The 13,329-nt window shown below is 45.9% G+C and overlaps 1 protein-coding gene across 1 annotated transcript in view; it reads left to right on the plus strand.

Moving 5' to 3' along the window:
* The window catches only part of foxp4 (forkhead box P4), a 122,412-nt gene that overhangs the window by 84,467 nt on the left and 24,616 nt on the right, over nucleotides 1–13,329 (plus strand). Inside the window, exons 5-6 of the mRNA XM_036530926.1 lie at nucleotides 334–435; nucleotides 8,674–8,827. Of these exons, the coding sequence (XP_036386819.1) occupies nucleotides 334–435; nucleotides 8,674–8,827 (256 nt within the window). The remainder of the gene's footprint in view (nucleotides 1–333; nucleotides 436–8,673; nucleotides 8,828–13,329) is intronic.

The raw sequence follows: 13,329 nt of genomic DNA on the forward strand, positions 1-13,329 counted from the left end.
TTATAGCTTTGTGTTCCTGTGTATAAAGCCATTTACATAAACTGTAATCTGATCGTGATCAGATAGTGTTTAATAGAAATCGTTACTGTGGTTTTTATTGCACTTTGTTGAACTTAATTGTACTTTGCATGTGGCATAGTAAGTAACCCTACTGGTATTTGTGCTCCCCCCACCCCTCCCTCTCACCCCTCTCTTTTCTGACTCCCTTTCCTACTCTTACACCCCTTGCTCTCACTTTATCCCTCTTTCTCTCTTCCTCTGTCTGTGTCCCTCTTTCATTTTTCTCTCCCTAATCTCCACTCCCCGCTTTCCCCCCTCTCTATCTGTCTGCAGCTGCAGGAGTACTACAAGAAGCAGCAGGAGCAGCTGCATCTCCAGCTCCTCACTCAGCAGCAGCAGCAGCAGCAGCAGCAGGCAGGGAAGCAGGCCAAAGAGGTGAGCTCCCTCCTCATAGTGCGCACTGCACGCAACACTGTGTCACCACCGGGGAGAGCACTTAAAAAGTGTACACTAAGGAACAGCCAAGTGCAATTCACTGTAATTCATCTGCGGTTTTGCAAATGTATGTGTTGCTTCTCACACACGGAGAGCCTTTATTTAATTATTACACAGTAAAACAAGCTTTGTGGTTTCATGACCCAACTCTATGCTAATCCAAGTCTCACACAAATCCTAGAATGTATTTTGCATTCCCGTAAGATAGCAAAGCAGTTTGAGCTTCTTCTATGCCTGCTGGCGCATAGCAAGCAGGGAAGAGTGATGTTGAAGGGATCTTCTTCTGTTTCAACTGAAATATTATGAAGTAACTGTCACTGTAAACATAGAAACGGATTATTTGTTTTGAGGGCTTATATTGAGATTGTGGAAAAAATCCTGATTTGCTGCAGGGAGTCAGTGTTTGAGCGTCTGCTCGCTTCTCACTTCTTGGAACAGGAATAATGCGGCGTGCTGATGTTTTGCATGTAGAAACCGACAAAACAGTAAGTTCTGCGCTCAGGATGATTTAGCGCGCTTCATTTGCATCCCAAATAGCATGCAAGATAAAGAACAAAATTAAAATAAGATGGCTAACATTCAAATTAGCCCACAAACACAATCTACAAACCCACAGATAAGGGGTAGGTACATTAGCAAAAAAGGTGAAGCACTGTTGCCTTCTAGCAAGTTCACATTCTGCTGCGTTAAATGAAATGCCTCTATCAATACCAGTTTGTGCCGTCTGTAATTAACAGTTGGATTTCACAATAATGGTTTAGTCAATGATGAGTGGATGGCAGCAGGAGAGGTGTTCCTATTCTGTGCTCTTTCTGTCTGGCTGATGTGTCCACAAAGGGACAAAGGTATACAGACACCTTTTTTCTGTATAGGAAAAATGCCAGGCTGAAGCTAATAAAGCTAGGTAGGATATTTTTTGGTTGGAAGATTTTAGTAGCAAAACAATGGGAAGGCTGTTCTGGTCCTTAAATGATATGCTGCAGCCCCTTAACACAGCTTCCTCCTTTCTATTTATGCTTCCCTCCCTTTGACTGCATTCATAAGAGGATCTTTCTCCCAGATCCGAGCTTATTCAAATCATTTCCAACTTTTCTCTCAATCAATGAATGTGTTTTTTATCCTTTAATTCTTTTTAAACAGCCTAATATTAACAGTGAGAGCCGGATGGCATCTTGTTTGGTGCATTCCCTGATTTCGCTGGCCCCACTGTATACAGAGTGGTGTGAAACATGGATTAAGTCAGTGGAGGCATATGGATTTTCATTTTTCATTTAATACACCATGGGCACTGTGTTAATACTTATTAAGTATTAATTTACAAGTCTCTACTGCTAAGCCTGCCTGAAAATCCCTATTTATGCCCGTGTGGTTGAATCGTAGCTTTGCTTTAATTGTCAATTAATACACTGCGCAAAGACGAGGCATCTTCATTAATGAAGATGAGCAGGAATGCTGGTGGATCATGTGGGATAACACCACAGGGCAGCGAAAGGAGGCCCTAATCACTTCACGGGGCATTGCGCGGGGCCACAAGGCACTGAGTCTTAAGGCCAGATTAAATCAACTTCAGCCTATCGATGCGTCAGAAACGGCAACCCCGTCCCAGGCAGACACAAGCAAACATCTCTGGAGCAGCGCCGGGGTTTGTTTTTTTGATGCACTCCGTGGGGTCACTGTTCAGGTTTAATTCCATTTTATAATCTTTGCCTTTCTTTTTCATCATGTTGTTCCTCTTTGGTGTGACAAGGTGTTTTGCGAAAGGGTTTGTCACTGAAGTCTGCCTCAGATAATGAGCAATAAACCTCGGGCCTTTTTTTTTTTTTGCTTGACGAGTTTGAAGCCTCATAGCTCGCAGCGTCGACACTTTCTCACGGAGAGCAGATAAACACCGCCCCGAAATGAAAACAAAACAGGCATGATTGTTATTCAACATTGCAAAGGTCGCAAATAGCTCACATGCTTGCAGTATTCTTGAAATTAGATGTGCCGAAGGGAAATTATTTATAGTGATATGGGAACATCTGTAAATGGGTTTTGAAACCGTCTGAAGGGCTTGTTTTTGTTTGATTGTGATGCAGTTGCTGTATAGGAGCGGTCAGGCCGCATACCTCAGGTTCTGTATGAGTACACTGAAGAAACAAACATGAGAGAGAGGGGAGGGGCTGAGTAGTAAAAGAACAAAAAAAAACAGGCCCGTCTAAATGTCTGCATTTACCAAGAGTCATGCTAGCAGCAAGGTAGGGAACAAATGCGTTTTTATGGAGATGCAGTGACCTCCAGATTTATCTTAAATAGAAGCAGCAAATAAAAAAAGCTCATTTTAAGGACTCGGGGAATATTGAGGAATTCGTTTTCAGTGCGTAAGAAGATCTTGATCGTAGGTATAGAAATACAATAAACTGTTGCACTCCTGCCCCCACCCCCCCACTATAACTACTTGTGTCTCCCTTCTTCGCAGTGGGTATTGAATTTCTTTGAGATCACAGATTCACCCAGTTATAGCATCAGATGATGAGAATGAGCAGACAGGAGAGACGGTGCTGTATCTGTGTCTCGGAACGGCTGTTTGTAGTGCTGGTCGGCACTTCAGAGAGAAGGGGGATTAGGGGATTACTGCACCTGAAAGGAATTCGGTGCTCTCAGCGTGTAGGGTAAGACACCACAGCACCCCGTCTTGACTCCCCAGGGTTCAGTACCGAGAGAGGTGTGGACCCTTGCCCCCTCCCCTCCTCATCTTCCAACCCCCAACTACTATGGCCTGGCCAAGTGGAACTTTAGTTTTTAATATGGGCCTTATTTGTTTTCTTAGCTTCACCTTTAAACACTTTGAGATTCATTCCAGGATATGTTTGAGCTAAAACATGCAACTGGTTTAAATTATGCTTTTTAACTGTGCAACACTTCTAAATGTCATTTATCAGCTAGGTTCTACCAGGCCGGCCCCACGGTGTTTTATCAATAGTACACTTGTTTTTATTGGATTCCTCTTGGGCATGTCAGATTGTGAAATGCATCGTTTGCCTTTCGGATAACACCGCTGTTCTTAAAAGCAAATTTACTGCTGTTTTTAATTTTTCCCATTGCTCAGTTCCCCCCTTCCTTTTTTGAACACTAGCAAGAAGCAAAAATCAAAAATCTGTGCGTAAACAGGGCAAACAAATGAGCCGAGAGAGCGGAAGGGGGTTGTTGTGCAGGACCTCTCTGACCGCTGCGAATCCCTCCATCCCGAATAGGCTCGGGGATTAAGACTTGTTCGACAGGCTCCAGACAACCTCATGACTGATGGTGCAAATACATGGTAAACGTGTCACGAGGTGCAGGCAAAAAAGCCCCCTTCCCTCCAACGAGGCCGGGGGCCTGACATTTCCACGCTGCAGAAGAGGGACGAGACAGAGATGGAGGAGAAAAAGAAAGAAAAAAAGAGAAAAGGGGGAGAGGGAGAGGGGCAGAAAAAAAAGCCCTCACTGCTAACCTTATTCTTGGCCTCTGGAGTTTTTGAGACATTTTCCCTTATTAAATATTGGTGCAGGTACGAACTTGGTTTTTAAAGAGCAAGGTGCCAGACAAAATTAATATCGGAAGGGCAGCGGTTTGCCGAGGTTAGCCTGTGTAATTCCCTCCCTGGTGGCAGCAAGGACTGGAATCGTGCTGATCTGGTTGCTCAGGATTTTCTTGGCTGTGACTAAGAGAAAGCGGTTTACGTATGACTTGTGTAACAGAGAATACTTGATTCTTTCCATATATTTTGGATTGGTTTTCTGCAACAATTAGGCAACTTTAAAGCCAGCACACACATTAGGACATTTCAGGAAAGGACAATTGGCACGTGACGGGGCGCAGCGCTCACAGTTTTAGGCTTAAATAGTGCAGTGCGGATAAGTACCTCAACCAAAGCTAGCAGTACATGTCTGGCTGACTCTTAGCATACCTACGCACTGTGCTAATCTAATTGCCATCTACTGGAAAGAATCTGTGTTGCGGGTTGTGCCTTTGCAGCTGTAACACGTCTTCCCACTCAAATGTGTAATTTACCAAGTGAAACAGTTTTTGGGGGGTGGGGAAGAGGGATCAGGTAGGCTGATGAAGACTTCAGCGCCTTTCAGTTATAACAGGACCCTTCAAAAATGAGATGGGGGGGGGGGGGGGGGGGGGGATGGGGGTAGGTATGCATGTGTTTATGTGTGTAGGTGTTTGTGATTGTGATCGTGTGAGTGAGCAAGTGTGTGCGCGTGTGTCTGTGTGTGTGTGTTTGTGTGTGTTTTCCCTCCTTCTTGTGGAGATGTAGGCTCCCTGGAGAGAGGTGCTCTGACAGTGCTGCACTAAATGAAAGGGCAGTCAGGCGAGAGCATGCGGAGTGATTCCTGAGCGTGTAAAATCCGAGGCGGTTCCTCGCCGCTACAAGAGCTCCTCTTTCCACGCTGCCGAGGGTGTCTGGAGTGGGGCCCCCCGTCTCTTTAAAGACGGAGCCAGTACCTGCTGGGTCTCTCTGGTGCGAGCGCTTATCTGCAGCGCAGCTCTGAAGCTCCACGCTTCGCAGGGGCGACGCTGTAAGCCTGGAGGAATTCGCCTCTCCCGGAGCAAACAAAACACAGCTTAGTTTGCGTGCTGCAACGATTTCTGGGACGAGCGTCAGCCTCCGCAGTGGATGTGTCGTGTTAAGTTCTTTCTGCTTTGCTCCAGAATTTCATGGTGTTATGTTCCCATCTGGGTTCCTGTCAGTGCGGTGTCACTGGGAACCGGGAAATCGAAGTTCGAACTCTGCAAAAGTTTGAAGCCGTAGCGCAAAGTAAAGGTTACTTTAGCTGCTGTCCACATTGCTGTTAGTCAGCAGAATAGTGGTGAAAAAAGGCCTTTGGGAGAAGAAACGGGCGGGGGGGGGCGGGGGGGGGAATCTTGGCTCCACACGTTCGTGCATTGGCAGTGCTGGGTTTTGCACTTTTTAAGAAGCGATGCTTAAAATGCCGGTTTGACGGTTGAGCTCCCAAGTCACCCAGGAGTCAGATTAATGAAGTGCCGCTGTCAGTCCTCCGTGGCATACTGAAACTCTGTTTGATGTGCTCATAAATCAACCTGACAGGCCTGTTACTTCGCTAGCTTTAGCCACTCAACTGCATCTAATGTAAACAGAACGCAGACACAATGTGTTAAAGAACTTGAACCGTGTCTCGGGGGACCCGAGCAGGGAGAGAAAGAACAGGGCTGAGATGCTTCTGTTCATCCCCCTAGAAAGAGGAGCTGCGTGTGTGTGTGTGTGTGTGTGTGTGTGTGTGTGTGTGTGTGTGTGTGTGTGTGTGTGTGTGTGTGTGTGTGTGTGTCTACATCTGTGTCTGTGTCTGCATGTATATATGTAGAGTTGGGGGTTGCGGGGGGGCACGGTCATTCTTTCTCTCCCCTCATATTCCCCTGCTTTAAGTCCTAAAACTGTGCAATAGGAAAGCAGGTGTCTCCCACTCACAGGTACCCTCCCTTCTTCTGGGCTGCAGTGAGCCATTTGTTCCAATCAAATGTAGTAGTACTGTTAGCGAACCAAAATGATTGGTGGAATGCTTCCAATTCCAAACATTACACACGAAAAAGGGTGTACAGAAGTGTGAATTAAAGTACCTTTCACCTTTGGCCTGGTTCTCGGTCTGTTCTTAAACGTTGAAGTGAAATTACCTACCTATCACATCATACTCAGTGGACAGCATGGAAGACCACCTCATGGGTGCTTATGACCAGCTACCATGTAATTTTTTCAATGCATTTGATCCCCAGGTTGGTTCTGACATGTGTCAGTGCTTATGAAATTACTCGCATCACAACCTTGAACAGTAAACCGTTTAAGATGGTCTAGTTAGCCAAGTGTTTTGGTTATGTCTCCAGTGAATGGTTACAGGAACTGAGGAAAGTATACCTAAACACTGGTAAAATTTCTAATTGGCTGTCTCATGTATGGTAAAGAGAAATATTACAGGAGTACATTTAAATGATACAATGTTTTGTATTGTCTGTTAGATCATCAGGTGATGAACTCTGAAGCTAGTTTCTGGTTTTAATAATTTGCTAGCTCCAGATATAACTCGCTAAATAGCATACCTTATGTAAAAACATAAAAAAAACCAACATAGCTTAAAAAAATATATGTACGGTAGTCCTCTGGTGGCATGTGAACATATCAAATGTCTTTTAATCAGGACCATGCAGGGTGCAACTTCTACAAAAACATGAGAAAACAAGACAAAGTTTCAAACTGAGTTTTGTAAAAGGCATAAATATCTGAAAAGTACTTTTTTTTTATGAGGTTCTGTTTGTTTTGTTTTTGAACACTGCACTTAATTTCCGTGGGATGCCTGTTGTCCTGACCGAATGCCCCACTCTCCCTGTCCCGTAAGATTTGACCCCCTTACCCCTTCCCAAGAGACACCCTGTCTTTGATAGGGAGGACCACTGCTCAGGCCAGATTGAGAAACCACTTTTATTTCTTTTTTTCCCACTCTCTGTCTCTTTCTCCCTCTCTCTCTCCCTCTCTCTCTCTCTCTCCCTCACTCTGTGGGTCTTATCTCCTTGAGATAAGGGCCATCTTTCATTGGAGGAACATCAAAAGTGTGACACTGGAGGGGCTCTTGGAGGGAAAGGAACCAGAAAAGGGGGACATTTATCAAGCGAACGCTCCTTGACATTATCGCCAGATGCCATGTAGTCTGTACCAGTTGCCCCCTGTTTAGATTCCCCATATTTTCACCTCCGCCAGGAGATGGATCAGATATTGTGTCTCAAAGACTGGTTCATTTTTTTCCCCCTCCATGTTATTCATTTCAGCTGTTCCAGACTTGGCAAGTCTTCAGACGGTTGTCCAAAACCGCTCAAATTCTGCTTTAATGAAGTAGCGAAACAGTTTAATCCAATTTTACAGAAGGTTATGTAATGGCAAATGTGGTCATCGGTTTTGTTTTGCCATTTGCGAAACACCATGGCCCATGTTCAGATTGGGGGGGGGGGGGGGCTCAGCTTTTATAATTGATGGGGATTTAAAAAGCACAGTTCATCCATCGTTGTTTTTGAAAGCAAGACTGATTATTCCCACCTTCTTCCTCTTGCAAAACAACTGTGAAGACTGTTCACAAGTTTCTGGTAGTGTTGCTCAGGTAACTCAGTTTTGGATATTAAAGGGAGTGTTTCTGTGGGAAGCTGAACAAGCTTTTTTTTCCTCTCTCTCTCTCTCCACAATGCTTCTTTGAGGGCCTATTCAAGTGCGGGCTAAGTGCTTTCCAAACACAGAAGGAAAGGCAGAATTAAAGGGGTATAAACTCTTGGCTAATTGAAGTGGAGAATTGTTTTCTGCTTTAAAAGTTGTAAACAATGACAAATTAAGAGGAATTCCACCCTTACAGATTCTTTCTTTTGATGGGAAGTGGGGTGATAGTTCACTATGGAGGAAGGCCAGACTAAGAGCTGAATACTGCTACATTGTGTGTGCGTTCTCATCTTTTAAATAGTGGTCATCTGTGTCACTTAAGGTAGAGCCATACCACACAATAGATATGGGAAGGGTTTAGTTCGAGACAAGCACCTTGTTGGAATGACAATTTAATGCTCCCCAAATACCATCGCAACACCCCTACGCTTCACATTATGTCATAAATGTGTTGTCATGGTAATTTCAAGCAACAAACAGAATATTGTGTTTTCAGCATACATTTTTCAACATATGGAAAGTAGTTTAAGAGGGGGTGGTTGCATCATCTGTAGTCATTCACAAATTTTGAAAGGAAACTGGTGCAGTCATACTGAACAAACATGCTGCGGAACATGCATTAAACAAATGGGCCTCTTATGGGCTAATTATTAACCCGCTCCCAGTGGAAGTGGAGTAACATGTGGATGTGGGGCACGAGGGGTGGCTGTGGTTTGGGAGAGGAGAGATGACAGGGCGAGACGATGTCACTCATGCAGGCTGGCCCCGGAGGGATGGGCTTTCGCAGCAAGTGAGTGTATTTTTCATCTCGTTTCTGACTCATTCTTCCCTTCTCTCCTTCTCTCTCCCCCTCCTCCCTCTCTCTTTTACTGACTCTCCTTTGTGCTCCATCCTCCTTTTTCTCTCTCTCCTTTGCTCTCCTCCCCCTCCTCCCCCTTCTTTCTCCTTCCATCTCTCTCTCCCTCTCTCTTTCACTGCCCCCCCCCCCCCCCCCCCCTCAGCAGCAGCTGGGAGGGAGCAAGCAGCTGGCGTTCCAGCAGCAGTTGATCCAGATGCAGCAGCTGCAGCAGCAGCACCTCCTGAACCTGCAGCGTCAGGGCCTGGTGGGGCTTCAGCCAGGCCAGGGGGCGGTGCCCATGCAGAGCCTGCAGCAAGGTGAGTCAGTCCCATTCTCCCATTCAGTAAAGTGCATGAGAGCAGGCTCCTAGCATCTGGGAGACCATTCTGTGTTGCAAGTTCTGTGCTGCCTGCAGAAAAATTGTCCCCCTCGGTGGTATCCATCCATACATCCATCCATCCAGTCTTCATCTGTTGACTCATTCATTCATTCATTTATTCATTAATTCATTCAGCTGATTCAGCTGGAGCAGGATGAAGAAAGAGAGCTCCCAGATTTAGGAGCCCATCGCAGCAGAGTCAGCCCAGTCCATTCATCCACTCATCAATGTAGTCATTCAACCACACTGGACAGCAGAGGAAGTGGGCCTCTGCCATTAGCAGCACTTGATTGTTATTTAAAGGTGCTGGGTGAGGTGAACATGGTTACTATCAGCATCAACAAACCAGCAACAGGTGGTGGAAATCTAAAACTCGGGGAGAGGGGGGCTGCACACACGTGACCTTTAGTGTTGTCTGTCAGAGCCTGCCCTCTCTGCTCTATCAGTGTGTGCTCGAGTCTCAACCCTCTGGTGCACAGGAGCCCTTATCTGTGTCTGCTGTTCTGGTGCGTGGCTCCCCCTGGCTTCAAGGGATGGTATTTCAGCTGTGGGCACAGGAGGTGGACGCACACATTCACACACACACAACCGGAGCTCCGCCCCGAAGCGCTTTTGGCAGTTGCAGTCCTTTTCTGACTACCGAGTTTCACAAAGTGAACTTTATCATCTCCGAGTCGTCTTTTATAAAACGACATTAAAAAAAGTACCTCGCGGAAGGTTCCGGAGCAAATGCGGCGTGTTAAATAAACACAACCACAGTGAATTTAGCACAGCCCAGGACCAGATGGCAATCACGAGTCCGCCCCTTCCTGCCTACCCCCCCCCCCCTCCCCGCCCGCCCCCTCCATTGTGAGCCACTCACAGGCAGAACACAGGGGTTGACTGCCTCCCAAATTGACCTTCACAATTGGTGTGAGTGCATTCAGTTTTTTAATACTAATAATAACAGTAGTAAAAAGCATGATGGCGCTCTCCCAAAATCAGCAATCAGCTATCATCCTAATCTATTAGTATGGGATTGTTGCCCCCCAGAGAAAACCGCAGCCCTCTGCGTCTAGCCACATGTGAAGCTTGTTAACTTAATCAGGTCGTAAAAAGATAAAAAGGACAGTTGATTGTTGGTTTTGTGGAAGGCAGTCATTTGGATAATAGGTAAAATATGCCACAAAATGCTTGAAGCTCAGGGGAAAAGGGGGTGGGGTGGGCCAAGCTCTAGTAGATCCAACTAAGGGGATGTTTCTTATTTCATTTCTTCCCCCCAAAAAGCTATGTTCTGTAATTCCTCTGTCTAATGCCATTGGATGTTTTTTTTTTTATAAATTGAAACTAAACCGTAATCTGGCCTGCTCTGTTCTGTTGTAAATGAATAAATCTGCTTTATGAGCTCCAAAGTGACCATAACATTAAAAAGGCCTCTGTACGGAAGAACAAACAGCAGTGTAGCATTTCCAAATTGCAGGCCGCCCCAAGACTTCGAGGCTAATGCCATGCGTTTATGAGTCTGGTGACGTTAATTCTGTGTCATTACCCTTGACATACGCGATTATATCAATCGAAATAAAACAAAAATGTCCTTTTCTTCAAACTCTAACTCTGCCTACTTTTTTTCCAATGCCACCAAGCACTGAAAAGTTTTTTGGTAAACTGGTCTGGTGGAGAGACAGGTCCAGAGAGGGAGGGAGAGAGAGAAAGAGGGAGAGAGATGGATGGAAGGTCGCAGAGAGGAAGAATGTAATTTTTTCGACAGCTGTAAACTACTGGCTACGGCATCTATTTGGCATCTGCCCCTGCTTATGTCATAGTTTAAGGGGCCTGAAGAACAATAAACTTTGGTCTCTTGGAATCCCTAAATGAATCCCGCGACAGAGCGGCATGGAATTTCCCCGCAATCTCTTTGAAAGAGGCGCCCCATTATGACGAACCAGCCAACCATATGCATTCTTCTGGGTAGTCATGCTTGGCAAGCTTCGCCCCATTCCACAAGGCTGAAAAGGACTCATATATTTATTCTCAGTGTGGCGCGTTGCTGCTGTTTATTTTCACGTGTCATTTTTAAACGGGAATAGCTTCAAAATGCGAAGCAGTACAAACGGTCCTGGCCGCAGACTCAAAACTCTTCCTCAGTGGCAGCTTTATAAACAGTTTTCCAAACAGCCGCAGATTTGAAATTTCTATGCGCCGCGCGATTAACTAATCTGTTTGAATCTCTCTTAAGTGTGAAAACAAAAGGTCTGGTTTAATTTCAGTTTTCCTCCCACCCGGCCTCCCCCCTCCCTGGCGCCTCTCATTTGCATTGTGGGTAGGACGCGGAATGAAGCGCGAGTACGTCAGATCTCCCCAGGTTTCCGAGGTGAGGAGGACCCAGCTCTCCCCGATGAGCCGCTGAAGACAGTACCCCTATCACATCAGGCCTTTCAGGATCTTTTATCTGCCGTTAACATCTCACGCATATTAATCGGGACAAACGGAGACATGAATATGTAAATCGCACAACAATGGGCCCCGAGATGGCAAATCGGAGACTGTTTGTTGTCTTAAGGTTCAGATGGCGATTCGCAAGGGCGGGTTTTTGTCCGGTTTTATCCAATAAGTCATTTTCATTCCACATTCAGTCAAAATAGGACGAAAAGGAGACAGCAAAAAAAAAAAAAAAATCTGCAAATATATTTTGTATTAGGAGTGTCAATCACCATTAACTCAATTAATGGAAAACCAAATAATGTGTTGTAACTATAACACGTTCTAATTGCAGTCCACTGTTTTGACCCTCCTAACTTGTACTTACACATGCACACACCACATTCGTGCACACACTGACAAGCACACAGCGTAGGTACCCAGAAAACAGATGCACAGCCACACACACACACACACACACACACACACACACACACACACACGCATGCACACACACTCCTATATAGAATAGTACGTACGGTATCCTTTTATTCTCCGTCTCCCCTCAGCTGATACTGAGGCAGCAGAGGAGTGGCCAGCAGTGGGTCGGAAGCTCATGTCAGAGAAATAGTTGGCTGCTATGACAGTGCCAGGGGAAGGCCTGTGAAAGGGGAAACTGTGGGCAATAAGCGAGCTCTTGGAGGCCTGCCATGCAGGAAGAGGCCCGGGAGGCCAGTCTTTTCAGGAATACCTTGAATTAAACAGCAGGTAAAATGAATTTGAGCGTGTTTAAAAACACTTCACAACAGGTAAACTTTCATCTCCGCCACTCGCCCCCACCTCGGAAACCCTAGCGCTCCGCCTTTCAACTCCGCCGGAGGCCGACGCGGCCGTGGACGGGAGTGTGGGGGGCATGTGCGCACGTGCACTGGAGTCAGTGGGCGAGCAGGGTGCCGTCGCTTTATAATCGCTGGCAGGTTGTCCTGTGCTGTAGATCACAATGGCCTGTGGCAAGTGCAGCACCATTCCCGCAAAGCGAGGAGTTTTGTTTTGGCGGGGCCTCGGACAAGAATGCCGACGCACCAGACATAATATTTGGATTTCTGTTAAGTCACTGCCCTGCGAGATAGCATAGCGGGCCGTGACTTTCAGGAACACTGTGCCTCAGACATACAGGGTGCCTCCCTCTCCCCTTCCAAGTCCAAATACTCTGAGAAAAATGAAAATGACCTCCCCAACCCCTGCTCACAACTCACAAACTTTAAGCAGAGAGCGCCCTTGCCAAGATTAATACTCAGCGACAAAAGGAGCATCGGAGAAGGGTTAGCGCGGGAATAATTACAAATAGGGCTGTTTTGGGAATTGCGGAGATGTTTAAAGATAACAAAAACAAGCTGAAATTAGCAGTTTGTTTCCTCCTGTTACGATCCCCTCCCTTTCCTCTCCCACGTAGTTAACAAGTCCCCTGGGCATGTTCCCCTGCCTAGTTAAGTGCGGTGCGGTGCACGGCGTTTTATGAGTTGCCATGCTGATGGCAACTTACTGGCGGGGTTTATTATCTGCTGGCAGGATGCACTGTGCCAACTGGCACTGGTTCAAGGTGTGGATGATAAGAAGATGGGTGGATTTCCTCTGACACATCCTAATCACTCATCAGATAAAGCCATCGCACACACTGAAGAGGAAACCTTCAGACTCAGGGTTAACACTCCCAGCCATACAGAACAATTAAAAACTAGATAGTAGTTGCTCCTCCTTGAGATAAACACTTTTTCAAGTGGGTGGGAATACATGTAGTTCTTATTTTCTCACCAGCCATCTTTAGTTTTTTTTTTCTGGTTTTGGGAAAAGGCCAAGATTCTCTGATGAATCAAATCATATATTTCCTGATTGCCTTGGTGTCCATGCATTCCATCTGCATATATTCAGAATTGATAAAAATTCATCTTCCCTCTCCCAGACTTCCCAGCATTTGTTTCAGACTTCTATTCATCCTTAAAGAATCCAAATGCTCCTCTGCTTGGTTGTACTGTAGGTGGCACA

This window comes from Megalops cyprinoides, chromosome 6 (assembly GCF_013368585.1).
Source record: "Megalops cyprinoides isolate fMegCyp1 chromosome 6, fMegCyp1.pri, whole genome shotgun sequence".
Lineage (NCBI taxonomy): Eukaryota > Metazoa > Chordata > Actinopteri > Elopiformes > Megalopidae > Megalops > Megalops cyprinoides.